At 35.9% G+C, this 27,389-nt stretch overlaps 1 protein-coding gene across 4 annotated transcripts in view; it reads right to left on the bottom strand.

The window, feature by feature from the left end:
* LOC145676293 (regulator of G-protein signaling 9-binding protein-like) overlaps positions 1–27,389 on the bottom strand; it is a 320,813-nt gene that overhangs the window by 182,771 nt on the left and 110,653 nt on the right. Inside the window, exon 1 of one of the 4 annotated variants that reach the window (XM_081747164.1) lies at positions 12,756–12,856. The exons of the other annotated variants lie outside the window; for them this stretch is intronic. Within the exon in view, the coding sequence (XP_081603290.1) occupies positions 12,756–12,780 (25 nt within the window). The 5' untranslated portion in view covers positions 12,781–12,856. Of the gene's footprint in view, positions 1–12,755; positions 12,857–27,389 lie in introns of those variants that run through there. 4 annotated transcript variants of the gene reach the window in all.

The raw sequence follows: 27,389 nt of genomic DNA, 5'->3' as shown, positions 1-27,389 counted from the left end.
CGAACTTCCTTACCTTTACCTTTATCAGAAGCTGTCTCCATCCAAAACTTTAATTAAATCCTCGAAACCAGATACAAAATTTTCCTCTTTCTGCCTACCCTTTTGTTGACGCAATCGGCAAAGTGGAAGTTTGTAGACTAATGGGGCCTTATGCAGAGTCGTTTTGACGTATGATTAGCGTCATACTAAATGCCTGACTACTGCAGGAAACATGTTAATTGAACTCTTTAGTATGGCACTAATCTCGGGTTAGAACGACTCTGCATAAGACCCATGGTGTCTTGGATTCCAATCCTGTTCGGGTGATGCATGTTTTACCTTCCTTTCTCTCTCTCTCTCCCTTTCCTGACAGATTACTTAATCCTTGTACATACATAAAGATTGGCCTTAAAGACATGTGGGTACAAACTCTTCTTTCACTTCATTTCAAGGGAGGCAACTTTTAAAATGAACACCCTGCGTATATGTAGTACACATGTAGGCTTACACGTATGATAACATCGATTGCATTGTTTCTTCCAGATCTTTTAGTATTTGCTGCTTGGAAACAATTCGAGTCTCTCAAACTCGTTGAATGTTTCTAACACTTCGAGTGTCTCAAACGTTTCGAGAGTTTCAAACAATTCGAGAGTCTCAAAACAATTCGAGAATCTCAAACAATTCGAGAGTTTCAAACAATTCGAGAGTCTCGAAAGTTCGATAATTCGATAAAATTAAAATTCTTTATCGACGAAACGGTTTTGAAATTTTATCGAATTGTTATCGATTACTCGATTATCGGAACAGCCCTACTTTCAGTCACCTTGAGTAACTAATGCTTACTATGTACAAAAGTCTCAAAACTTACGCACTTTTTGGCCAATTTGTCTCGATCTACTTATAGGAAATGTAATGTAACATATTGATCATAAAGGATAGTATTGATGTCCTGATAGAGGTCGCACAAAAACGTGCGTAATGGGCACTGGCGCTGAGTCTAGTATAACTTTAGGTGGACCAGTTCAGATATGGGTATTTCGTTAATCGATATTTAAACAAAGATCGAAAATAAAACCCAGAACTAAGTAAGAGAAAGCAAACTTTAGTGGAGTACAATCCCTCGATCTATTTCCCAGAATCGGGCGCTGTTGAAGATGGATGTATTTAAAATTTGGACTATTACTTTTTTTTTAAGACTTCCAAACTATGCTATACTTAAGTGTCGGAAGTATTACAGAACGGTTTTATCCGTTCGTTCGTCGTCCGTCCGTCCATCTGTCGACGGGTATCAAAGTAAAAATGGTAAGAGGTATTGAGATACGATTTTTTGTAATGGAATCACTAACTCAAGAACAAAGTTCATCTTCTATGTTAACTCTCTACTCAAACCGGAAATGGTTCAAATTTCCTACTACTTTTGATCTCAATACTGATTTCCATAAAGCAAAATCAGTAAGAGATATCGAGATATTTTTTGCAACCAATTCAGCGTCATAAGAATAGGTTTCATATCCTCTATTTACCTTCTATTCAAAGCAGAAGTAGTTCAGATTAACAATTTCCGGTTTCAACATTTATCCCTTTAGAACTAAAATGGCAGTAGATAACGACAAGTGGTTTTCTGTAATAGATTCAGGGTGTCAAGAAAAGCATACATTTACAAACCGTAACACTTTACTAAAAGCCGGAAGAAGTTGAAATTTATTATTTCCACTTTCAATAATGATTTCCGGGGAGCAAAAACTTCAAGAGATATTGGGAAATGTTTTGGAAACGATTTGGTTTCTCAAGATTCCATCTCTTTCCTTAATCTATATTCAAGCCGGAAGTTGTTCAAATTAACAATTTCTGGTTTAAATTTTATCGCCATGGAACAAAAAGAGTAAAGGATAGCGAGTAATAGATTATTGATATAGATTCAACGTCCGAGAAACAAGTTCTATGTTTGATCTTATTAATCTATTGCAACTAGTAGTTATAGATTTTCTACTTGAAGTATTGAATTAGTATAGTTTGGAAGTTTACCGTAGTTTCACACTGTGAAACGAAGCTATGTAACTTGTTTTAATATAAAAACAAAACTAACAGGTATTTTACCTCTATGTAATCTATAACTTTTGTAAATAGCCCTTACGATAAGGACTAAACTAATAGATATGTTACCACTATTTTATAACTAAATATCATACCTAGCTATATGGAAATAAGAAATTCCAACTCAAGCATTTTCATTAGATAGACTAGGCTATGTAGTTACCTTCAGTTTGATTTCATTTTTCTTATTTGCATTCATAATATGCTAATTACTAGGAAGAAGAAACGCATAATCCAGTTTTCCATGTTGTCCTTAAGGGATTTTCGAGAAACTAAATTTCCATTTTTACTTCATGCAGATTTTCCTCAGCCAAAATAAACCTCTAAACCTTGCATATTCTTCTCTTCGTCATTGTAATGCTGTAGGCAGAAAATAAGCTAAGCTTGGCTCTTGTTGATTTTACTGTAAAGATTATTTTAGTTCATGTGTGTATATATACCAAGCACAGTTGAAACAATATTTTACTTATTTTTCCCTACTGTTTAGAATAATAAAGATGTTATCCCTTGTGAACAAGTTAACACACTGAAACACGAATTGAAATTATTATTTTTACAAAGCTTGTTTAGTTTATTTCATGTGTGTAGATCCAAATAATTCAATGAACTTCCAAACATGAACTTAATTTATTCAGTATTCAGCATAGTTATGGCTCATATTTATATATCTTCATTAAATCTGATCTTTCTAAGATGGATAAAATCAAATACATATATGAGCAAATAATAAGAGATGCCATGAGTAAGAGAAATAAACTTGAGATCGGCAAGTAATAAATTTAAGACAGGAGATAAATGTGGTTCGAGCAGTGGCTAGGATTCCCTGAGTTGCATATTATTTCTTCTCTATTCCTATGATAAATAGAATATGTGTTTTATTTTGCATTCAAGGTGGCTCAGTGGTTTTCCAGTGTGTTTAGGGGATTAGATTTTTGGGCTTTCGGCATCTATGGCCATGTTAGCCCGTCACACATATGAGGGATGACATCCTTCGGCAATTACAGTGCCCTGGAAATTGGAGAGGAACAAATGACTGGAGAAGGAAGGAAGCGGCCTGGGACCCTTATGTGTAACAAGTGCCTAAAACTGTAGGTAGCTGAAGTACATACTTAGCACATGCATATGATATGTGCCAAGTGTCGGGTACCTAAAATGTAGCCGGAACCCCTAAATGGCACATACCTAGCACATCTTGTTAGGGTAGGTACTCTGCAAGGTCCTTTCTCTTGAGCAAGGAATCGCAACAACAGAGGCGTAAATGTCTACCGGTGTCATTAGGGAAACGTAGGACATTTTCGCAGGGAGGTTTTCTAGCATTGGTGCACACGAAAATAATATACAAGACTTAATGAAATAGTGATCTAAAACAAGATCTGTTGTAAACTAAGAAGATCGATCTCAGTCCGTTCGTATACGTGCTGATCAAGTATGCATGATCAAAAGCATAAAGAAGGATAAGTAGTCCAATTAGAAAGACCACAATATAAATCATCCACACACACATTGTTTATCTGGTGCTATTGGAGAGTATGTCAAATAATGTCCCGCTGCTGGTATTTGCCTGGTGCAAAATTTCAGCACTTTTTGACTATTAGTTTGAAAGTTACAGTGGCGTTCCAACACAAATAGTTCACATTTACGTTTATCCTGTTTCTCTGTATCTCGGGAAACCAAAAAAAAAAAAAAAAAACTCAAGAGCTACTTGGAGGATCACGAATTTAGCCTAGGATATAGAGGGTCGAAAGTAAGGAATCAAGCAATGGAAGTGATTCATTCACCGGAAGTGGTAGAAATCAACAATTTCTGATTTTAATCTTAATTACTATAGAACTGTAATAAAACTGTAATAGATGGCGAGAACCTGTTTTCTGCAATCGACTATCAAATATCCCAACAATAAATTTCGTTTCCATCCTTAACACTTTACTGAAACCCAAAGTGGTAGAAATCCCCTGTAACTTCTTGGAAAAAATTAAATGGAAATGGAATCTTTAAAGATTCCCACGGTTATGCCGGCCAGGCTAAAGGAGATGGTGATGAAAAATGAATAAAAATGGTGGAATGAAGAAAGTGAGAGAAAACTGAAGAACCCGAGAAAACTGACGCAAACGGTGTATGTCCACCACAAAGCTCACTTGGCGCGAGCTGGGATCGAACAAAGGATCCCATACACCAGAGGTGAACGCTGTACCACTTGAACCACCGCGGATCCTCACTGTAACTTCTGTTTCAATATTTATCGACATAAAATAAAAACGATAAGATATACCAAGAAGCTGTTTTCTTTCTGGTATCGATTTAGTGTTCTAAGAATAGGTGCCAGTTTTTCTCTATTCGAACTGAAAGTAGCGGAAATCAACTACTGTACTTTCAGTTTTAACGTTGATCTCCATAAGAGTACAAACGGTGACATAGCGAGAACCAGTTTTTTGCAATCAATTAAGTGTCCCAAGGATATATTTCATCTTCACTTTAATCTCTCTATTAGAACCGGAAGTGGAGAATTCTACTACCACTTCCGGTTTCAATATTAATTGGGAAAATATCACGCTATACAAACCAAACTTCTTCACGTGGTGTAGACATGATGCTGCTATTTGATCATCTTGCATTTAATCACTTATTGATGTCATAACGTTAGCAAATTACAATTTGTTGTTTCAACTGACTTGATTCAGACTCGTCTAAAGCAATAGAGGGCATAGTTTATACCATAATTGCCTATGCAAATAAATGTAATTTAATAATAAAAAGCAGTGTCAGTTGAAATTTATTAGAATGGGAAAAATTAATGAAACTATTCTGAAAGCGATTGGCTAAGAGTAGCAGATCTGTGAAAAAACAGTCCTATTAATCTTCTTCCTAATCAGAAAAGGGATTTCAACACACAATAATAAAAAAGTGGTGTTTGCAACAATGGTTAATTCGCAAACCACAACATGATTGTCGACATGAAACTGCACTTGTCTTTTAATGGTGAACGCGTCTCTTTTATGTCCATCCAGAATGGCTTCCTACGCTTTACGTGATAGTCAGTAACTCAGGAAACAAAACCCCATTTATTATCGGTGCTTACGACCAACGATCACCCAGGATATAGTTACAATCGCTCTTTCAGTAGAAATATACCAAATAGTGAACGTTAAACATCAAGAAAAAAGTGCTATTAAATGTGCAAACCGTGTAGACGAATGTATCTAAAAGGTAGGCGATATTAAACAACTTTACCATGTGAAATAAGTATTAATCATTTTGTGATTTTTTTTTACTTAACGCTAATTATGAATTAACTAGAATTCTTGGAGTTACAGTTTCGATTTATTTTTTACACTAGATTGTACATGTAAAACAACTACAGAATTAACTGAAACGTTCAAGTAAATTATTTGGTATACGAATTATAACTTGAACCAACGGCGCCGACTTTCCAACATTTATGTGGATGCATATTAATCGCGGGACGTGTTATATGTTTTCAGAGGAGCCTCAATATTTTTTAATTGATTTTCTTTTAGTTAAAATCTTTTATGAATACTGTAATAAAGGGATGTGCTGTGATAAAATAAAATATACCGGTACTATAAGGATAAGTTAGGGCTGCCTTAACTCAGTCTGTAAAACGGTTGACTTAAAAGCAAGAGAAATGGGTTCAAACCCGGGTCCATGATTAACGATAAGTTACTGTCATGAATATTCTCAACATACAGTATGTAATCGTAACGTTAAATGTATACTTTAAATAACTTACATGATGCACAATAACTACAAGAGGCATTGATATCAACACGTTACTAAAAGAAAATACCACATTCATACAAATTAAAATGAAAAATCTTCATTAAAACAAATAATTTTAGTGGTATTGCAGAAATAATTGTGCAAGGATTTTGTTATGAGCATAAACTACAAAATGACTAACTTAAGTGTGTTGTTTGGTTGTCTTTACACAAACACATTTGAAACAAACAATTAAGTTTCAGAGATTCCATATCAATGTTTTAATTGCTTATTATTTGTTTTGATATTGGCAAGTGAGAAATATGTATTTCATTTCCTATGAAATCAAAACTCTTGTCGGTGCTAAAGCCATGGAGCACCCACGTAGTCGGCGCGCATTGGTCATGGTACATGATATAACAAAGAGGAGTAACAAGATTACTTGAGGAATTTAATCAACTAGTAACCAGGACAATATGAACGTTGAATGATTGATAAGTGGTGTAAAAATAACAAAAAAAAAGTAGTATCCTTGAAACTTTCACTCAATCTCTAGGATTGTTTTCCTATCTTTTGCCTTCCAAAAGTATCTAAGGAGTTTCTTGATACATGTTTCCAAATGAACCTACTATTATTAACATTGAGATAATTGCAAAACGCATTGCAGAAAGTTAGACAAGAAGGACTTGAATATACTCTTCTTTAAGCTGAGATCATAATATCTGTAGTTCAAATGTGATAAACTATAATGCCTGTAAAATTAAAACAAAGTTAATACAGTAGAGCGTCGATTATCCGAAGTAATTGGGGGACATGGGTGTTCGGAAAACTGGTTTGTTCGGATAATCGAACTGTACATGTTTATTTGCCAAAAAGAAGTACTGTACAGTAAATTTATTCATAAAAAGAAGTGTGCTGATTGTTGAAACATAGCGACTGGCGGCTTGGCCGGTCAGCAGCGCCTTATGAAGGCCCCATTAGAAGCAATGTTCCGCCAGCGGTGGCTCAGTGCGGCGACTACTGTGGGAAACTTGGTTTGGGAGTGAGGGGGATGATGGACGGTAGGGTGGGAGAGTAACAGGTGCGAGCGAGTACACAGTTCGGTTAAGCGGTCGTTCAGTTGACCGACGTTCGGATAATCGACGCTCTACTGTACTTCTTTGTAAATATAACATAACTTACATAAAGTTTGTTTCCTTGTATTATTTCCAGGTAGCCTATATTTAATAGAATTTTATATTCATCCCCATAAACAAACATAAGCAATCACCATATGTTAATATACAACATATTACGCTGTAGTTTTTCCCCTGCTCAAGTGGCTAACTCATGCGGCTTTCGTGCACGTGGTCCTGGATTCGATCCCCGATAGAATGATATTATGTTTGTTCGAATTCCACCGTAAGCTGTAACTCCACATATCATATATCCTCGGTGACGAAAAGATATCATAAAACTTCAACTAATAATAAACAATATATTGCAATGTATTTAGCCAGTTGCAATTCGTAGATTGTAGCAAAAAAATGCAAACAATTTCTTAAGATCAAAGTTGAATTTTTTTAGTAAAGAATTCCTGGTAATATTGTGGCTTTGTTTTACAAAAAACAGAAAAACTACCAAGTTAATGCTAACTAAAAGCAAATTGACACAAAATAAAAATCATAAACGTGACTTGCAGTACGTGAGTAGTTTTAAGATTATTTACAGTCAAAATTAACATATTTTACAAAGCGATTCAGTTACTTTTGTGAAAGGAAAGAAAGTGTTATTGCAGAGAACAACAAAAAGTACGACAACAGCTAACACCTAAAAATTGTCATTCCACATATATATGTACTATTCAAATCCACTTATATTTTATATACATACAAACAGGACCGGATCCAGGATTTTCTGAGGGGGGTGCACCAATAACTATCAGTACATTTGAATCATTTAAAAAAAATGTCTTTAGGCATCTGTGCTGTGTATGAGGAACTGACTTAAACTATTGTGTTGAGCAAAAGCGCTTTCTTTTAAGCCCGAAACGGAAACACGGTAACCGAGACGAGGGTGACCCACAGAGAATCATAATATTCGTTAACACCAAACATATTTTTAAGATGGAACTGACATGCTGCACTTTTGTTCTAGGAAAGTTGATAATGAGTTGCTATATTAAACGTGGCTTTTATGTTACTTTGGTGTCACATATCTGTTTGAGATTGTGACTTAAATTTTTACTTCTTCCGTGGAGAGTTTAGAAAAAGTCTTCTCAGTAGCAGAGGCGGCCTTAGCCGTTGCAGCGTGTAGGGCGAGAGAGAGGCTCATGGGCACTTCGTCGATTACATGACAAAATCGAAAGTCGATAACAGAATATTGCTCGTCGAAATATCAAGGAACAAATACAGTAGAATTCTTCTCAATTTCAAGGGAGTCTCTTTTCACAAATCACAAAATTAAAGACTGACGTTACAAGCGATATCTTGTCTGCAATAAATAAAAATATTGTAGTAGCACTTTTTTTTGTACAACTTTTCTTAAATTTTGATTTTGTCTGTCATGAGCTTTATAAATTGATTTTTAATATTTCGTACTAGATTCTCCCTGCAGATGCATGCTTTGGCTAGACTCTGATGCTCCTTGGAGTTGAAGAGCGAATAATGATGGCGTCACAGAGCGTTTTGTCGGTGGGTACTGACCCACAAGAACACTATAGGATGTAATTAAAGAGCAACAGTAGTAGGCAACACACTGAACTTTAGATAGAGAGCATAAAGAAAATATTGTTTATTCATGATGTTTTGTTGATAGGCTACTTATAGAACTATAATTGTCTTGGCAATTCTAGGATTTGTAAACTTCAGAATTTTATCGAATGACGCATGATTTGTACTCTGAAGTGTGGGAGCCTTCCGTGCGTACAAGACCGCTGCTACTCAGTAGCGTACGCAGACTCGTCAAGAGCGGAGAGGCAAGGTTCGAGCTTCCATGTTCATATCACATCAGTTTTTTTTCTATGCTGTTAAAACTGTGGAGCACCTTTGCGTACGCCATTGTTTGTATACCGATAGCATATAATTCATTACTTACAGAGAAGATCCCACAAATCCGACAAAGAATTACAGTTGGTAATTACAGAATTACAATTATGAATAGGTATCATATTGTAATTTCATTTGTCATACCTATTTTTATAACCCGTTAGAAATTAATCTAACAAGCAATTGAAGCAAAAATAATAATTTAAACTGTTATTATCCTGATTAGGAGAATGTCCACGGTATGTCTGGGTCCCCCAAAACTTCATAACTCTTTTTAAATAATAAACTCACAGAGGAACATATATTTTTTTTACTTTGCAACCTGCCAACGGCTGGATAAGCGTTTAAATGTAATCAGCTAGTGAAACAAATAAAATTAAGTGAAGGAAAGCTCTTCTATGAGCACTTGCAACGCTTATTATTGAAAAAGTGACAGCGTAAATTTGCGCTGTGGTAAGAAAAAATGATTATAAAATATTTATGAACCTCTAATTGATTGTGTTATTGTTTACTAATATTATTCTGGAAACATTCATTTGCTTAACCTTGAACTTCATTTGCTAATTATAATATAATACAATTATAATAAGCAAGCTCCATCGTTCGAGTTCGGTTCAAATGAAAATTTATGTAATTCGGGTTGTTACATGAAGACAACACGCCGCAATTAGAATCATGCAATTGCTAATTTTCCGCGCTTCTCTTTCGAACTTATCTTCCTTCGGTCGCACCGACGACGGCGCTTGACTATTTCCTCGAGCAACGTGCCCCCTGCCAAAAACAAACAATTACATGTGTATGGAAGTAGTCATTCACTGCACATGTAAAATGATCTACGATTTAGCACTTTAGTCAAAAGCAAATCTCTAGGAAATCAGTTTCAGACGATATTCAAACCATTTCCGATGCGATCTGATGCGATATTCGGTGGAAATGGAAAAACTTAAACATGCATATGACTCGCGCCGTACACGTATTCGGACCAATAATATTACAGTTTCTTAATGAACATAATTAGTGCTTTAGATTGGTGCATAAAGTATCTTCCACTTAAATTTATAATCACCGTCTCTTTTTGTTTTAAGATTTTGTCGTTTTTTTTCTGTACTTTTCTTTCTTTTGTCCTTCCTTTCTTTTTTCGTTCTTTCTTTCCTTACACAGTGAACCACAAAGAGCAGAATCTCACAGTAAGGGCATTTCCTTTCTTTACGTTGAGAACAAGAATTAAAGTGAAAACAAACTATAACCTAACTACAGAAAGAAGAACTAAAACGCTTCCATCTCCTTTCATTTAACAACAGCTTTCAAACGATATGCTACTTCACTCTCCTGCTATTTGAAAATTTTGAGTAGGACCCCATCTGAGACCCTGCGGAGGACCCTGGGACAAACATTTTTACTTTCAATCACTATACTTATAAAATGATGACACGTGTTTTTTCCTGTTTTGACATCTCTCTCACCGTTTCAGATTTATAAAGGTGGCCATAGACTTTAATATGAACTTTTTGCTGAAATTTTGACCGACCGCCATTTTGCACATGTTAATTTTAAAAAGTCGAGACTTGTTCCGTCTTCTTTCATTCCCCAACAGCTTTCCGATGATATGCTACTTGACCTTCTTACCATTTACAATTTTTGAGTTTGACCCCGCCTGGGACACTGTGGCTGGCCCTGGGAGAACACTTTTTGCTTTGATACGTTGTATTTTTAAAATGATCAAACACGTGTTTTCCTGTTTAGGCATCTGTCTCACCGTTTGCGATTTCTAGATCTAGCAATGAACCTTCTGAACACCCTATATATTCACATAACTCACACAACATATGCATTTGAAAAAATATTACAGTTTCGTAATAAATGTCATTAGTGCTTTCGATTGGTGTATAAACCATCTTCCACTTCGATATATAATCTCCCTCTCTTTACTTGTGAGCTTGGTTTGTGTGTGTATGTATGTGTGTGTATGTCAGGGAATAAATTGAACTGTACCACCCACATAACACACCCCTAGCTACGGGCCTGCTAGAAATTACAACTAAGCCCAAGAATGGGTTCCAACTGGAACCAAACCAAGCTCAGCTGACGCATGGGTCGAAATAGCCGAGAGCAATCGGCAGTGTCTAGCCGTTTTGAGCTCTGGCACTGGAACAACTTCAAATGTGACATCGAGGTTTACAGATTCGGAAACTAGCCTGTCTTCTCATTCTCCCTGTATCCACAATGCTCGAAGGGCCCGTCGGTCACCGGAGATACGCGCCCCTACAAGTAAACAACCCATGCTTTTGGATCGGTTCTCGTCATTTCTTGCGAGGTCCTACTGGATCTCTGTGGTTTCATGGATAATGTGCCCTGAGAAATATCCGTTATCCGGACAGCGGTATGTTGTACACATATACGGAATCCACTTGTTTACTACAGAAATAAGTACCGAGCATATGTTATCCATATACTACATACGCACTGTTCTTAGATGTTACAACATGCCGTTGCAGGATATCTGACATCTAACAGTCTTCCGTATATTACATTTCGTCAGCTATATCTTATGTACGTCCATTTGTATATGAGATCCTGACCGCCTACATTGTTTCATACGGAAAGTACGTATATATGGAACACTTATACAAAAAGTATTACAAAACATGCATTTTCAGTTTTACGTTTGCTGTATGTTAAATTCATAAACCACAGGATTTACAAATGTAACATACGATTTTACGTACGCCACATACGATCTTTTGTCAGTGTGCAGCATAGAATTACGCAGCAGAGTGAGGAGATGAGTATAGACCCAATGATCTCCACTGGAAGCCTCTCCAATAGAGCACGATGACCCGAGAAGTGACTACAGCAGTGTCGGAATCGTCGATCGGTTTTCCGACTCCTCTTCGAACACACCTCACTTTGCGACATCACAATCAAGGTATTCGTGACCTGCAGAGCCTATCGATTTCTACATGGCCATGGTTTCGATCTTGGTACTCACCGGTCAAGAAAGTAGGAAGTCAACAATCCATTGAGTGGAGATGTCCTTTAAATCTCCCGCCAAAGACAAGGATACCAGATTCTTTGAAGACCGGACGATCGCTGGGCGCATTAGTTTACTTAAAATGATGTAACTTCACTGTTTTTAAGGAAACCAAAAACAAATTTTAAAAGACATTGTAAAGAAGAAGTGTTTGTGGCTGTATTTGCTGCAGTTTTAGTGTTCAGTCCTGTTGGGAGACCAGTAAAATGATTTCTGGTATGCTATATTAATGTGCGGATATATCCGTCATAGTCATTTTTTGCTATATTCTTTCATGCGGATATATTCATACCTGAAGAACAAAGGGTTAAATTCGTAGATGGAGTCCCCGAGATTTTATTTTTACTCACGTACGAGCAACAGCATTCTGAACGATTTGAATAAAACCGTGTCACTTAAAAAATACTAATCACTTTCTTTATACACATTTTAGTAGCCGCTTGTTAATTGTTGGAGGATCTCGACGAAGCTAAAAGAACTGAATCATTTTTGAGAGTCAAAGGATAGAGCTTCATGTGTCAATTTCATAAGGGCTATTGAGGCTATATAATAGCGACATATTACAATAGACATAAGGACTGACAATCACGAAATTGAATAAATATTACTGTCATATGACACACACATATATACATGTACTATAAGAATACCAGGCCAATAAAACTGACTGAATATTGATCGAAAATTTAACCCAAACAGATCAGAGAAAACAAGTTAAATAAAACCACGAAAGAAAACTAAAACTTTTGGTTGGCTAAGTTTGTAAGCATGAACATTAAAAGTTGATTCTTAAAAAAGAAAAATCCGCAAAGTTCCTGTAGTCTGCTAAAAAAAATCACTTGACATGAAAGTTCAAGTTAAGTTATATTTATCTATCGATAATGTTTCGTTTCAGTTATCTATCTTACCTGCAGGGAAATTCTTTTCGCCCATCCCAGTAACGACCAACTAACCAACCAAGGAGGACAGAAGAATCGAACCGAACGACCTACAAGCACTGACTTCCATCAAACTGTCTGTCTGAAGCTCATGGGAACTCTCGCATCCTGTTCCGGGGGTCGGAGAAAACTTCTTTTTACTTATTCATTTCCACTTGATCCAACACGAACACATCACGTCACGGCATAACAAAAGGAAAGAAAGGAAAACAAAGCGAATTTCTCTTTGAAAATCACAAGACCTACAATACCCTGATAGTGGTTGATCCTTTCCTTGTTCAGTTCGTTGACTTTCTTTTCTCTACCGCATGACTATCCCACATGCATAACAGAAATAGAAGACCAAGAAAATGATAATCAATTCCAAACATTTTAACCTTTTTTTTAATCCTATGTGTGTTTCACTGAATTCAACCTAATAATGTCACTAAGAAACATAACGTATGGACCTTTTCAACTTGTTTTCCTTCAGAAAAACTAGTATAAGTACCACTTATGATTTCGGAAAAGAACCGGTATGTCTTAGTGATAGAACACTCACCTTGGTGCGTGAAGTCCAGACCCTTATCCACGGAGGGAGGCTAGGGGGCCGGGACCCCTAAATTTTTGCTGCCTTCCTAAAATTTTCACGGTAGGCTTGCAAATGAACTATAATATAGTTGGATCGGACCCCCATAACTTCTACCGGTCCCCTCTGCATTTTTGGGTTTTCTACGGGCCTGGTGAAGTTCGTGGTTTGATCCCAGCTTAGGCCAAATGGGCTTTGTGATGGATAAATCTCATATGCGTGAACTTTTTCGGGATCTTCTTTTCCTCCCACTTTCTTTATTCTACCCTTTCGTTCATTATCATCGTCATCGTCTCCCTTAGCATCAGAATATAATCGTGGGACGTTAAACTAAAAAAGATTGCGAAACATTTCTGCAGAGAGATTTTAAATAAACGGGGAACGAAAGCAGTATTTCCGAAATGCCAGTGACTAAAACTGAGCATCATGGGAACTTTTCCCTGGGTCACCCTCTAAAAACATCATTGAATGCAATATAAAAGCCAAATGCATTTTTGTCTTCCCACTGATCTAAAGGCTAGTGTGCGTCGCTGGTGCACGAGGTTCCAGGTTGAATTCCCGATAGGAGAACCTTGAAATTTGAATCCACAACGGTTATTCGAACCCTTAAACTGTAGATCCACGATTCAAATAGCCCTGGTGTTGAGAAGGACGTTAAACTCAAAATAACCAATTAATGCATTTTGAAAAAAGGAACTATTTCTTAAATTAGGGAGTTAGCTTATTCCATTCTAGCCAATCTAACAAAATAAACTAACTCTATGGCCTATGGAACCCGGAGATTCAATGCCACGTTCACAAAAGCTTTCCATTGACTTCTGTCCTTATCCAGCTGGATCCAATTTGTACTTTGTCTTCCTATTTCTGCGAGATCCATCTTAATTGTCCTCCCATCTGCGCCTAGGTCCTATTAATGGTCGTTTTCCGAGTGGTCTTCCAGTTAAGACTTTGAAAACGCTCCTACTTTCTTGCATTCTGGCTACATGACCTGCCCACCTGACAAACAAAGAATACGAAATCGGGATTCGAGTTGCGAGTTATATAACCTTAAAGAGCATCAAATTGTTAGTTAATTACCAAATTATTAGCTACAGTCTACCAATAGTTAAAAAGTTACGGGACTTCCAAGGTGACATTGGGGCCAATAGTAAACACAAGAAAGAAAGCGTTTCTCCTGTCTCTTCTATGTATTTTGGGAGGTGAGATAGCGATTCGAATGACATGTTCAAGCCATACAGTTGATGTGGAGAGTAGAACGGATCGAAAGATCCAAGCAAATGCAGTTTGTATATACAATATGCACATCTTACAATGGCCATTGACTCGCAGTGATGACACAGTTCAATGGTAAGGGAGACGAAACAGTACTGAATGGGTGTCTGGAATGCTTCCGGTTCGATATCCAGATATCCTGTTTTGTAGAAAGTAAATCGAACCATGTTGCGGAACAGGAGAGCACAGAACTAATACAGCGTAAAAGATTGGAGATTGAAGAACTTGTCATGGTGCCAGATATTCGTATCCTGGGTTTGTGTCAGTGACGAATTTCACAAAGTTTCTGGAAGGACGGAAAAAGTACACGTCCAAGAGCTGCACTAGTCCTGTACATCCAGCCGGGATCAGTTTCTTCGTGAATGTAACATTTGCAGGAATTAATTTGTCGGAAAGCTCGTTGCCCTTGTTAGGTGTTTAAAGGTGCGCGTATTGTACAAACTGCTTTTGTTTGGATCATCGTATCTTTTCTACTTTCCACATCAACTGTGTTGCTTGAATATGTCATTTGAATCGTTATCTCCCTTTTCCAAATATTGAATACATAGGAAAGATAGAAGAAACGCTTTCTTTCTTGTGTTTGCCATTGGCCCCAATATGACATCTGAAGTCCCATAACTTTTTCCCTATTGGTGGACTGCAGCTAGTAACTTGGTATTAACTAACTAGTTGATGCTCTTTAAGGATATATAAGTCTTATTGCCCAACTCGAGTCCTGATATACCGTCTCATATAGCCTCGCTGCTGAAAAGGACGTTAAACTCAAAATCAACTCAACTCAATTCGTGTCCTGATATCGTACCCTTTGCTTGTGAGCCTCCTACACTTCACATCTTAACAATGTCTGGTAAACGGTATAAATTATGCAGTTCCTTATTATATAATTTCCCATTCTCGTTCCTCTTGAGTTGAATACTGGTCTCAGGATTTTATTTTCAAATACTTTCAGTCTGAGTTCTTCCTTTAAAGTAAGTGGCTATGTTTCGCAACCATACAGCACAACAGGCATGATTATCGTTTTATATTTTAAGCTTCAAATTCCTCGACAGAATTCACGACGACAAAAGATTTTGAACTGAACATTCCACGAATTCCCTGCTTTCAGTCGGCATTTAATTTCTTCGAGGATATGATTTTGTTCTGTTAATATTAATCCAAGATATTTTCAAGTATCCACTTTATTGAAAGTATTATTTGGTACTTTGACGCATCCATAATTTGCTGTATTATCAATCTAGCCAATCATTACAGGTAATATGTTTTGCAGAAGTAAATTCATTAGACTGTTTTGTTTAAAAAAATAATACATAGTCTCCTGCAATATATCAACTCCAAAACCAGTATAAAGAGTAACCATTTTAGCTCAATAATAGCGCGCTTATCTTTGATTCGACGATTCTCTTGTGGTACAACACCCGAGTTTGTGGTGAATAACACCGTGTCTGTGTGTTTCCTTACGGTTCTCCCGATTTCTTTCACAAATTCTTTCATAATAATTCACTTTCATTAATCACCCATGTCCTTTAATGTCTAATGTCAACCTCAGTATAATTTCGTCATTTCCAACTGACTAATGAATGACGTAAGGGCAGACTTTTACAATCTGAGAAATATCAGAGAAGAGGAGGGGAGGGGAATAAGATAGACAAGGCAATGGAATAAACACAGGTTGACATCAACAATACATTCCCTGTTCTTATTTGACTGTCACCACTGCACTTTCTTCATGCCAGCTTTCCTTAACTGCTCCTTCTCCTCTTCATACGGTTTACTGTGAATGCAAACAGTAACCAATTACGTCACAAAGCATCTGGTTCAAAATCACCGATATAGGTGAACCCAACCAGAGTTTGATTGGATGTCATTGTGTCAGATTGTCAGGATGGCACCAACATAATATATATTTTTCATTAGAGTTCAATAATTATTTTTGAGGCACAAATCTGCGTTTGTCTCCTCAATACTACAATAACACAGCCTTCAGCGTTTTAAATTTTCTGTATCGTAGTATGTAGAGTACATAATAGGTGAATGCTGAATGCAACTATTTGTATTGTTAACGGAATCATGTATATTTCAAGGCAAACAAGATAAACGATAGCCAAATAATATGCCTTACGCGACACGAGAACATTTCCGCATATCAATCTGTTAACTGTTAGCTGTTTGAAAACCAACCATCATGCCTACTTTGATCACTGTTTCTAGTATTTCATACTCGTATTACGTACGAATAAAATTGAAATTACATACTATATATTGAACTCATTTCGTACGGGATGCCCATCTCTGCCAAACACCATGACGCATCACTCTAAATTCAAATAACAACTGGCCTCAAAAAATAAATATTTACTTTTAAACTTTATCAATATTTATAATCTCCAATCAACTATAATTGTACCCCTGGTGATGCAATCTTAGTTAAAAATGTTGTTCTTGTATAAATTATCACTTTTCATACAAACTTTTAAGTTGAGTTGATTTTGAGTTTAATGTCATTTCAGCAGCCAGACTATACGAGACGGGACCTACTGATTAACGCGGAATCCTAACCACATGAGTTCCCGCCGGAAATCGAACCCGGGTCTCCGACGTCAAAGGCCCGTACGCTAACCGCTCAGCCACGAAGGAGCTCATAAAAACTTTTAGCTAGTTGCTGATTTAATAGTCTCATTTTCCCTTCTAAAATTTAAATGACGTGCTATACGTCATGATCCCTCTTATTAACATCGTTACTTTATCGTAAAGTATATTCTTACTTTAAAGTTGGAACCACATCTTTCATTTGCGTTGAAGCAGTACCATTCATAATATATGGAACAAAATCTGTGACTGTTTGTTAATAATAATTCAAATACATGGGTATAATCATAACACACTTCAACACTCAAAACAACAGCAATGGAAAGTTGGAAGAAGTTTTAGGAAGTTAGTAGGGAGCTATACACTAAAGATACCATTCCGGCATTCGCTTGATATAAATAAAAATAGACCAGAAAAGTAGCCAGGATGTACCGCTATGGGACTCGAACTCAATAACTTTTCGATTATGCATTTAGAAAATCTCTCTCCGGTGGTTTAGTGGCTAGCGCACCTGCCTTACATGAACAGAGTCCCGCATTCAATGCCCTGAGGAAGAGCATTGAACGCATTTCAGTAGTTTGGATTATAAGTTAACTGCAGGTGTCCACGCCTTATATAGCACCGGTCCTGAAAAAGAACGCTAAATTCCAACAAACAAACAATATGAATCAAGAATGTTAGCCATTTTTCACCTGCGACTGTCTTTATCTTAAGCTCTATCTTTATCTGTTGTTTCATTTGTGTCTACCTGTCTGTTTCCCTCCTAAAATTCTACTCTGGAATCGTCACTGCTATCAATGCGTCTTCTAACTCTTAACTCCAGCTATTTACTAAGTGGCCTTGATGAATTCTAATCTCATTCGTAATGTAATATTTCATACGTGAACGCTTTTAAGCTTAAGTTCTGCTATCTTCACCTACTTTGCCATGAGGTGGTGTTACTTCTTGCTCTGAATCATTGAGGCACGGTGCAAAATCATCCTATCTCGCCTTTTACAATACGCACACTTCTCATAACTAAGTATCTAATTCTATAGCTTAAGGAACCTAAAGATTTATCACTGCAGAAAATATCCATTGTATCCTTTTTCATGTTTCAAGCCAATGCACTCTGAACTGTTATTACCGATCCACCCAAAGATTTGGCTTTACACCATATTACTCTCTTTTTCTCCTTGATCTACCCAAAGGTCTCTTTTCCCTTAACTTACCGACCAGAACTCAATGTTTCTTGAGCGAACTACACATGTGAGCCATGTATCTCCTCAATCTTAGAAATTTGCAACTTCAGTATCTATATTATATTCAGTGACCTGAGCTGTAGCTTTCAAGAAAAATATGTGAGAATATGTTTCTCAAATCTTTGTTCTCGAAATCCCTTTGGGTGTCAACGGCCAACTTTCACATCCATACAATAAAAAGAACAGAATTACGATTTTGTACATAAACTACAGAAATTAAGATTTTTAAAATTCCTTCGATACTATTTGCGAAGATAAAAAGTTTTAAACGGACAAGTAAGACGCAATTCCCATCGTTAATCTACTTTTTATTTTCTTCTTTATTTCGATCTTTTTTATTAGCACTCCTTCACTTTTTACAAGGCCATGTTTTTAAACAAAATATAACATCATATTAAAAAAGATCCCGCTGTTAATAAATGCTGGGTCCGCAAACTTAACATAAAAAATAATATCACAGTAAATAAGATTGTGAAAGTCAGTGGTAAAATTATATCCTCTAACTTCCACCTTTAAGGAAGCATGGGGTCTCAATTTTACGAATTTTTGCATCACGTCTTTATCCAATACTCAGGTTAAGAAGAGCAAAATCTAGTATTAAAGTTGTATTCGTATTATTATTTAGCTTGCACTGACAGTAGAGTTTGAACTGAGTGAATATATGTTAGTGCTTAGCAATCGGATGATTCCAGGTTCGAATCCAATAGTCAACCATCCTGGTTGAAGTTTTACCACAGTTTTACTCAGTTTCAGCAAGCGAATGTCGTGGTAGTATCTATATACATAGGTTATTTGTTCTTATTTCGCTTGCAGGTAAATGTTAAATAATTTCTGTCTAAATTTGCTGCCTGAGTAAATTAAATTTCACAAATCAGCTTAATATTCACTTCTATATGTTTTGCCGTTAACTAATTATTTTGGATGCACACCATCTAGAAGATGAAATTGAATACTATTCAATTTTTCTTTGTGAATCTCATTCTCCAAACCATTACACTACTACCTAACTTTCAAGAAAATTATGGATAATAAAACCTCAATAAAATGAAATATATGGTATGGGAAACTTTCTAGCCCCAATTAATTAAACTAAATCGTCTTCTGCTGCAGTTATCAATGAATTTTTTTAAGGCGTTTGCGGAAAACTTCTCCCAAAGAAAACTCATAAAATATTTCTTTCAGATGTTTGCGTAAGAGTTGAGTGGACTTTGAGTTTAACGTCCCTTTCAGCAGCGAGGCTATATGAGACGGAAGTTACTTATGCTATTATTAGAATTATTAATGAAATATATATGTATAAATAACAACGAAATCGCATGAATCGTTGCCCAAAAAAGAACTCACCCCAAAGAGTAAATTACTCCTTGTGGATATTCTTATGGTAGTAATTTCTCCAACATTATAGGAATATTAATATTTATTTATGAAATATGAACAAAATCGCCTGACTCATTTTTGAGAAAGTAGTCTGAAAAGAAACTCGTCCCCAAGAGTAAACTATTTCTTATGAATTTGTTCGTAAATAATAATTTACGAAACATTATAGGGTTATTAATGAAATATTTATTTATGATATATCTAGAGAGCTCCTTCGTGGCTAAGCGGTTAGCGTACGCGCCTTTGGCTTGGGAGACCTGGGTTTGATTCCCGGTGGGAGCTCATATGGTTCGGATTCCACGTTAATCAGTAGGTCCCGTCTGAAATGAAGTGAAATGAAATTTTTGAGTTTTACGTCCCACGGTTATGCCGGTGAGGCTAATGGAGACGGTGATGATGAGTAATGAATGAAATGATGGAATGAAGAAAGAGGGAGGAAACGGGAGAACCCCGAGGAAACCCACGCACACGGTGTTTGTCCACCGCAAAGTTCACTTGGCGGGGGCTGGGATCGAACCCGGGATCCCAAGCACCAGAGGTGAACGCTTTACCACTGAGCCACCGCGGCCCCTAGGTCCCGTCTGATATAGCCTCGCTGCTGAAAGAGACGTTTAAACTCCAAATCAACTGAACTCAAAATATAAGAGAAACGCCTGAGACATTTTTGAGAAAATTGTTCGAAAAAAAAACTTCCATAAAATAACTACTTCTAGTAGAATTTTTTCAGGCCAAGAGAGTTATGTCATATTGTCAGATTATTAATAAAATATTTATTATTGAAACATGAAAGGAATTGCCTGAGTTTACTTTGAGAAAATAGTGCAAAAAAGCTCACCCCGAAGAGTAAACTAGTAATCTCGATTTTTCCCAGAGAAAAGTCTAATATCACAGTATGTGATTCTTATTGAAAAATTGATGTATGAAATATAAACAAAATCGTTAGAGCCGTTTTTGAGGAAACAGTACTTTTATTATTTGCACTCTTCAGAAAAGAAAGAATATTCAATAACATTCTTGAAAATCACTTAAAAACCATAACTGTAAAATTTGGTTAAGATACGTTGAACGATGTGGTCTCTAGGCAAGTGTACATGAGGACGAGCAGATGGACAGATGTCGAAAAAGTCACTTTTTCTGTACTTATGGGCCACGAAACGTGTAAATTCGTTGAAATGTCGAATTCACTAATTTTTTCCACAATCACCATAGCTTCTTCTCTCCTTTCGTCGCTCGAAAGTGAAAACATAAAGTTACTTTGTCAATTTTAATCTAGTGAGTTCGTCTTCTTCAGTCATCTTGAATTTATATGACTAATCATTCGCTTTTCTTCTCTGAAATGGAAGGAGACCTTAATGATTTATACTGATTTTCTCAAGTTCACTTAAATGTGCCACGCTTTGTGAAAATGGATTTGTAATAAAGTAGAACAATGTAGTACGTGTATACTAAATATTTATTTATTTTGGTTTAGAAATATTAAAATTGTATACTATAAAATTTGATTTCCACAAAATAAAGAACATTTAAATAGATTTGAAGAGGAAACCTGTTAAAACATCTGATTAACTTCAACAATCCTTTCAGAGGAAAAATAAAAGTGTTTTCCAGGATGGAAAATCATAACAGTCGAAGTGAAGGGCAGACAGGAATGAAATATACATATTTGTACTGCAATACTTCAATATGCAGAATTCATATGTTTGAACATTCATAACTATTAAATTAAGATACTAAGATTAGGATTATCACTAGTTTAACCGTAATTAATTTGCAAGCTTCTGAAAAAGAGTGTCACTGTATTCGCCCCCCGTCAACTTATTAACGGAGAGATTTTATTCCAAACATATTAAGAGGGAAAGCATTCTCCCATTTCCCAATCCCCCAAGATTTCACACCCTGGTGTATTCTAATATATTTCAGTGTATTGAGAAACTAAGTTGGCGCAGGCATCCAACAATCTAAATAAATATAAATTGAACAAGAAAACTAAAATTTGAAAATTACCAACGCTAAATACAGCAAAAGATTGCTCTCGTTATTTTTAGTTGGACATAAGAAAACTAAAGCAATTGCTAGAAGCAATGGGTTAGGTGTGAAACATCCAAAATTTCAGTAGTGAAACAGTCGAACACATTGACAATTAGAACGATAAAAAACATACAAATGTCCCGCTTTTCCATGCCTTAAAAATATGAAAACATTTGGATGTTTATTTACTTGCGTATCTTTGATTTATTGCTGAAATAATCGTTTCTATAGATGTAAGTTTTAAGACTTTTCTTAATCCATCTCTGAGATACAATTACTTTCCTCCAAACTGGAAAGAGCTCCTAAAACAAGTAGTTAACACAGAAGAAGAAAATGGCTTTAACTAAAGAAGATGGCTGCCTTTACCACTCATATTATGGTTTAATGACCGCTTTCATGTAGCCTTTCACTGTTAAATGAACATGAATATTTAAATATACGCAGACGAAAACTCTTTACTGATTTGTAAATACTTATTTACATAAACGTAAAGTTGCTTTTAAGTCATAGTATTTTTCTCTGCAGGTAATAATATAATAACTCTTTTCCTATTTATTTCTGCAGACGTTTGACGACAATAAGTTAAAAGTAGGTCAGTTTGATTTCCTCCTTTTAATTAGTACGTTTCGACTTTCCTTGTGAGAATACTGATTTTCAAACATTATATATATATATATATATTCTGTCATTAGGAAATGCTAGCTAAAATACTAACAATTCTTAGTATGTCTGATGAAATGTTCAAGTCCTACTCGCACTAGAAGTCAGATTTCATTACATTGAAAAGTAATTTTCATCCTACATAACCTTAGAATGTGAAATTAAATAACTCTAAATGAGTTCATTTCACCGATTGTTTGATATTCTTTAATTGACTTCGCTTGACATAACCTTGAAAAAGTTGCCAAGTCTGCTCTTTTGCTCGAGTAGAACAAGGCTTTAAGTTACAATTAACAAATATAGTGTTCTACATGTCATTTCATCAAAATACTTCCAGTTTACAACAATAATATGTATATGTTACTATGGACATTGGGTCGTAACCTATGATATCACTTTCTTTATGGCCAGATCTGCCAATTCATGTTAATTAGTTTGGGCCAGACATGAATATCTAGGCTATATACAGTTAGTTTAGAACATAAAAGATGCATCATTGTGAAAGAGTGTATATTCGTTTAAAAAGAAGATATTTTGTAAAAAAAATTAAGAAAGTAAATGATAAGGTATTTACGCAAAATACATAAATTTTCATATATCACATTCTGTGTTGTCATTTTGAACATTTAACTAGTGAATTACGTTAAAACAATTCTTTAGTACATCAAAAACGAACTTAGGGCATATATATATATAACGTAGTGTAAATGAAAGTAAACGTTATGTTGTAAGTTCCATCATAAATTCCAGTAGTGTTATGATAAAACAAAACAGAAGTTGCTTGTAGAATTTCTCATCGCAAGAAATATTTAACACTATAATAATAATAATAATAATAATAATAATAATAATAATAATAATAATAATAATAATAATAATAATAATAATAATAATAATAACCTAATAGCGAGAAGGATTTTAAGTAAGTAAAGTGATACTTGAAAGATTATTTTACAATAATTAACTGCTTGAACAATTTTTGTTTTCTGAATTAGGCCTAATGTTAAAACTGGTACCGTAGGTTGAATAAATGATAAAGTAAATAGGTATCTTTCAGTTGCTTCCGTGATTATTTAATGTAGGCTAAAGAAGACTTCCAATAACGAAAGTGAAAGAGGCAAAAGAATTAGAATTGGATTCCGAGACGAAATATTGTTCACCTCAAGCTTAGCTTATTATTTGGAATCAAATCGAATGCTCCTCATATCAGAAATAATTGAGACCCGTGATTTTTTCGAAAAATATTTATCGGTGATTTTTTACAAGTATAGTATGCGTAACTGTTATGAGTATGCTTGTTATAGTTAGTAGTATGAGCATTACTGTTAGGAGTATGCGTGTTAGTATTAGAAATATGTGTGTTACTGTTAGAAGTATGTACATCATTGTTAGAAGCACGTGTGTCATTGTTAGGAGTATGTAAGTCATTGTCAGAAACATATGTGTTACTTTTAGAATTGTGTGTTATTGTTAGGAATATATATGTCATTGCTGGAAGCATGTGTCTTACAAACAAACAATATACTATTTTTTACCAGTGTTTCTATGCGTAAATAAACTACTTGTTCCACCAGATTAAAAACTATCAATTATTACCGGTAACAAAAGATACAGCATTTAATTCCATAAAATGCATTTTTCTCGATTTTCCAGAAATTAAGCGTGAGAATTTACGCTCAAACACATAATTCTGTTCAACTCGATGTCAGGTATCGATGTATGTATGTGTCGTCGTTTCACAGTATTCTAGAAAGTAGTTAACCAAAAATTTAAGCCTAAGAGTTAGTCGTAATTTTATACTATATCTTATTAACCATACTGTGTACTATCGACTTCCTAATATTATAACGTAAGATTGTTGAGGATAGCTCTATACTTCAGCACCAATTACATCTTATTAGAAAACGTGGTTACAGTGCAGTATCGATTTATAGGTTTACCAAAAAAACATCATTTTTCTCAACGTTCAAAAACTACGCATATGGATTCATACTCACTCATTACATTTTGTTCATTTCAATATCTATCTATTGGCATATGCCCCATTTTTGGACTTTCTTTTCACATTTCTTCTATTGAGGGTCAAAAGGGAAAGATAAAAGGAGAGATTTATTATGGATTTCTTAATTACTACAGTATCATGTTTACAGAGTAATAAAGAGTTTTTAAAAAATACAATAGCTGAAATAGCTTTTTCCTATTCTATACTTACTAGTGCTCAACATCATTCAGCAAACACGATAGATAAATTGTTTCTCTAATGGTAGGAAAGATAAAACGATACCAGGCACTACCTAGTTCAAGAATACCTTCCTCACGTCTTCCCGCCTTTCCTGAATCTGAAAGCTATAAATTTTACAATCGATACCATCTACGCGACCACTCGCTTCAGAAATTTTTTATGATAACGCAAGTATAAACAATATCGATTTGGTGGCCATCTGCAGGCAAATGTTGGCAACAACAAAACGTTATTGAAACGAGAAGAGGAGGCCTTTTTCTCTTCCTTCTCAGGCTTTCAAGAGGGAAGGAAGTTCCTCGCTCGCTTTGTATGGAGAAGATGAATGAAATGTGGTGGCTCAAACGCAACCCGCTACCACGTTTCGTGTAGGTGGAAATCCGCCCTTGGGGAGTTCTCGGCCTTCGTCAGCTGGCAGCCAAAGATATTGACGTCCCGCAAAGCCCCGCCCACGCGGATACTGACGGGGCGATGACTCGCGACGGTGCCAAGTTGAACTCTCTCTCTTCTGTTCTGTTATGTTTAATTATGGTGCACATGACTCTTCAGCCATAACAATAATAAAGAGGAAGAAATTAATCCAGAGAGTTCAAGTAAGTTGAAGCCTCATAACGTCACACCTAATTAATACAGCCAAGATTCAAACTTTGCGCTCAAACTAACAAAACTGTTCATTCACTCTATCTTGCCATGCTAAACAGTCGAATTCTCTTTAGCTACCACAAGCTGAAGCGGTGATCTTGCTTAATAAAACTACTATCACGGAAAACAAGTAGTTTCGACTTAAGTTTGAGAATTTTAGAAGAGATTTTGTTCCACAACATCCCATTATTTTTGCTTGAGTTCTTGTTATTTCCCTAAATGGCCACTTCCTTTGTAGACATGAAGAAAATTGGTAAGTTTCGCTTTGCATTGTGACAGTCGGTTTTCAAGTAATGCGAATTCAATGTTAAAAACCGGAAATAGTACAACTTCCGGTTCAAACACAGTGATAATGTGAAAGATGGAATCGATTCTTTGGCCGCTGAATCTGCATCAAAAATACTTTCTCACTACCCCTTACAATTACTATTATACTTGAATCAACATTGAAACCGGAACTTGTATTAGTTCTTACGATTTCCGGTTTGAATTAATGAAAGATATCAAGCTTATTTTTTGGGTCCCTGAATAGTTTCCACGAAACCACTTCTCACTGTCTATTACTTTTTTGTTGTTCGAAGATCAATATTGAAACCAGAAGTAGTAGTAAATTTCTACCACATCCGGCTTTAGTAAAGAGATCTTGGTGCGAACTCGAAACGGTAACTTTTCTTAAGATGCTGAATTGATTCCAGAGAATCGCTTGAAACGCTATCTAACACCGTTTCCGTATTATGGCGATCAACATTGAAAACCAGAAATGGTTTACTTCTACTACTTCCAGTCTAAATAGTGAGTTAATGGTTGAAACCTATTTGTGAGACGCTTAGTCGATTCCAAGGGTCATCAAATCTAGGAGGCTCAGGTGGGCAGGTCATGTATCCAGAATGGAAAGAAGTAGAAACGCTTTGAAAGTTTTGTCTGAAAATTCAATCGCAAAACGACGATTAGGAAGACCTGAAGCAGATGGGAGGACATTGAGATGAATCTCGCAGAAATAGGAATACAAAGTAGAAGTTTGATCCAGTTGGCTAAGGATAGAAGTCAGTGGAGAGGTTTTTTGAACGTAGCATTGAATCTTCTGGTTCCATAGGCCATAGAGTTAGTTAGTCGATTCCAAAAGCCACTTATCGATATATCCTACCGTTTTTGATTAATACTTGTCAATAGATAAAGAGATGTAGGGGGCGGTAGAAATTAGGAGGGCCCGATCCAAGCATATTATAGTTCATTTGCAAGCCTACCGTGAAAATTTTAGGGGGTCAGCAAAAATTTAGGAAGGCCCTGCCCCCTAGACACCCTGCGGATATGAACCTGTATCTATACCTTCATTACCGCTTACTATATAGAACTGAGAGCTATAATACCTATAATCAGTACTCGTACTGTTCTTCTTGTGCCGTGGTCGAGAAGGACGAATACAGAGCCGATTCAGATAAGTAGCAGTGTATGCATAAAATAAGCAGCCATCACAACGCATACACTACTTTTTGGATGCCATACTTCCTAGACGCGATTGAAAGAAAGAGGCATATGTTCTGGCTTCAATCCTATGATCCTTGCTTTATAAGGAATTGTGAAACCTCAAGTACATTCTTGAAATCCGACATCTGGAACATCTGCTGGTAAAATATCTATTAAAGCGGCTGCTGTACATCATCAGGGAGACGGAGTGAAATATTTGATTATGTGCATCGAGATTGAGAGCTCGATGTACGTTTACTATTTCTAATTCATTCTTAGAATTCAAGATATTTAAAGCTCATGAACCATTATTGAGTAAGACATTTTCACGATTGTATACTATGAATGTTGCAAAGTGCATTACTAGTGGGATATCATTATCATTGATGTAAAAATGTAAAAGTAGACACAAAAAATCTATTCATGTTTCAAATTGAGTTCGCACCGACAATCGCTCCCAACAATCTACTGTTGTCCCAGAATATGCAAATTGACGGGGCTACCCTGATTACATATTAAATTCATAG

The sequence above is a fragment of the Thermobia domestica genome, chromosome 2, assembly GCF_964235325.1.
Source record: "Thermobia domestica chromosome 2, izTheDome1.hap1.1, whole genome shotgun sequence".
In the NCBI taxonomy this organism is placed as follows: Eukaryota; Metazoa; Arthropoda; class Insecta; order Zygentoma; family Lepismatidae; genus Thermobia; species Thermobia domestica.
This window is presented reverse-complemented; position numbering and strand designations above follow the sequence as displayed.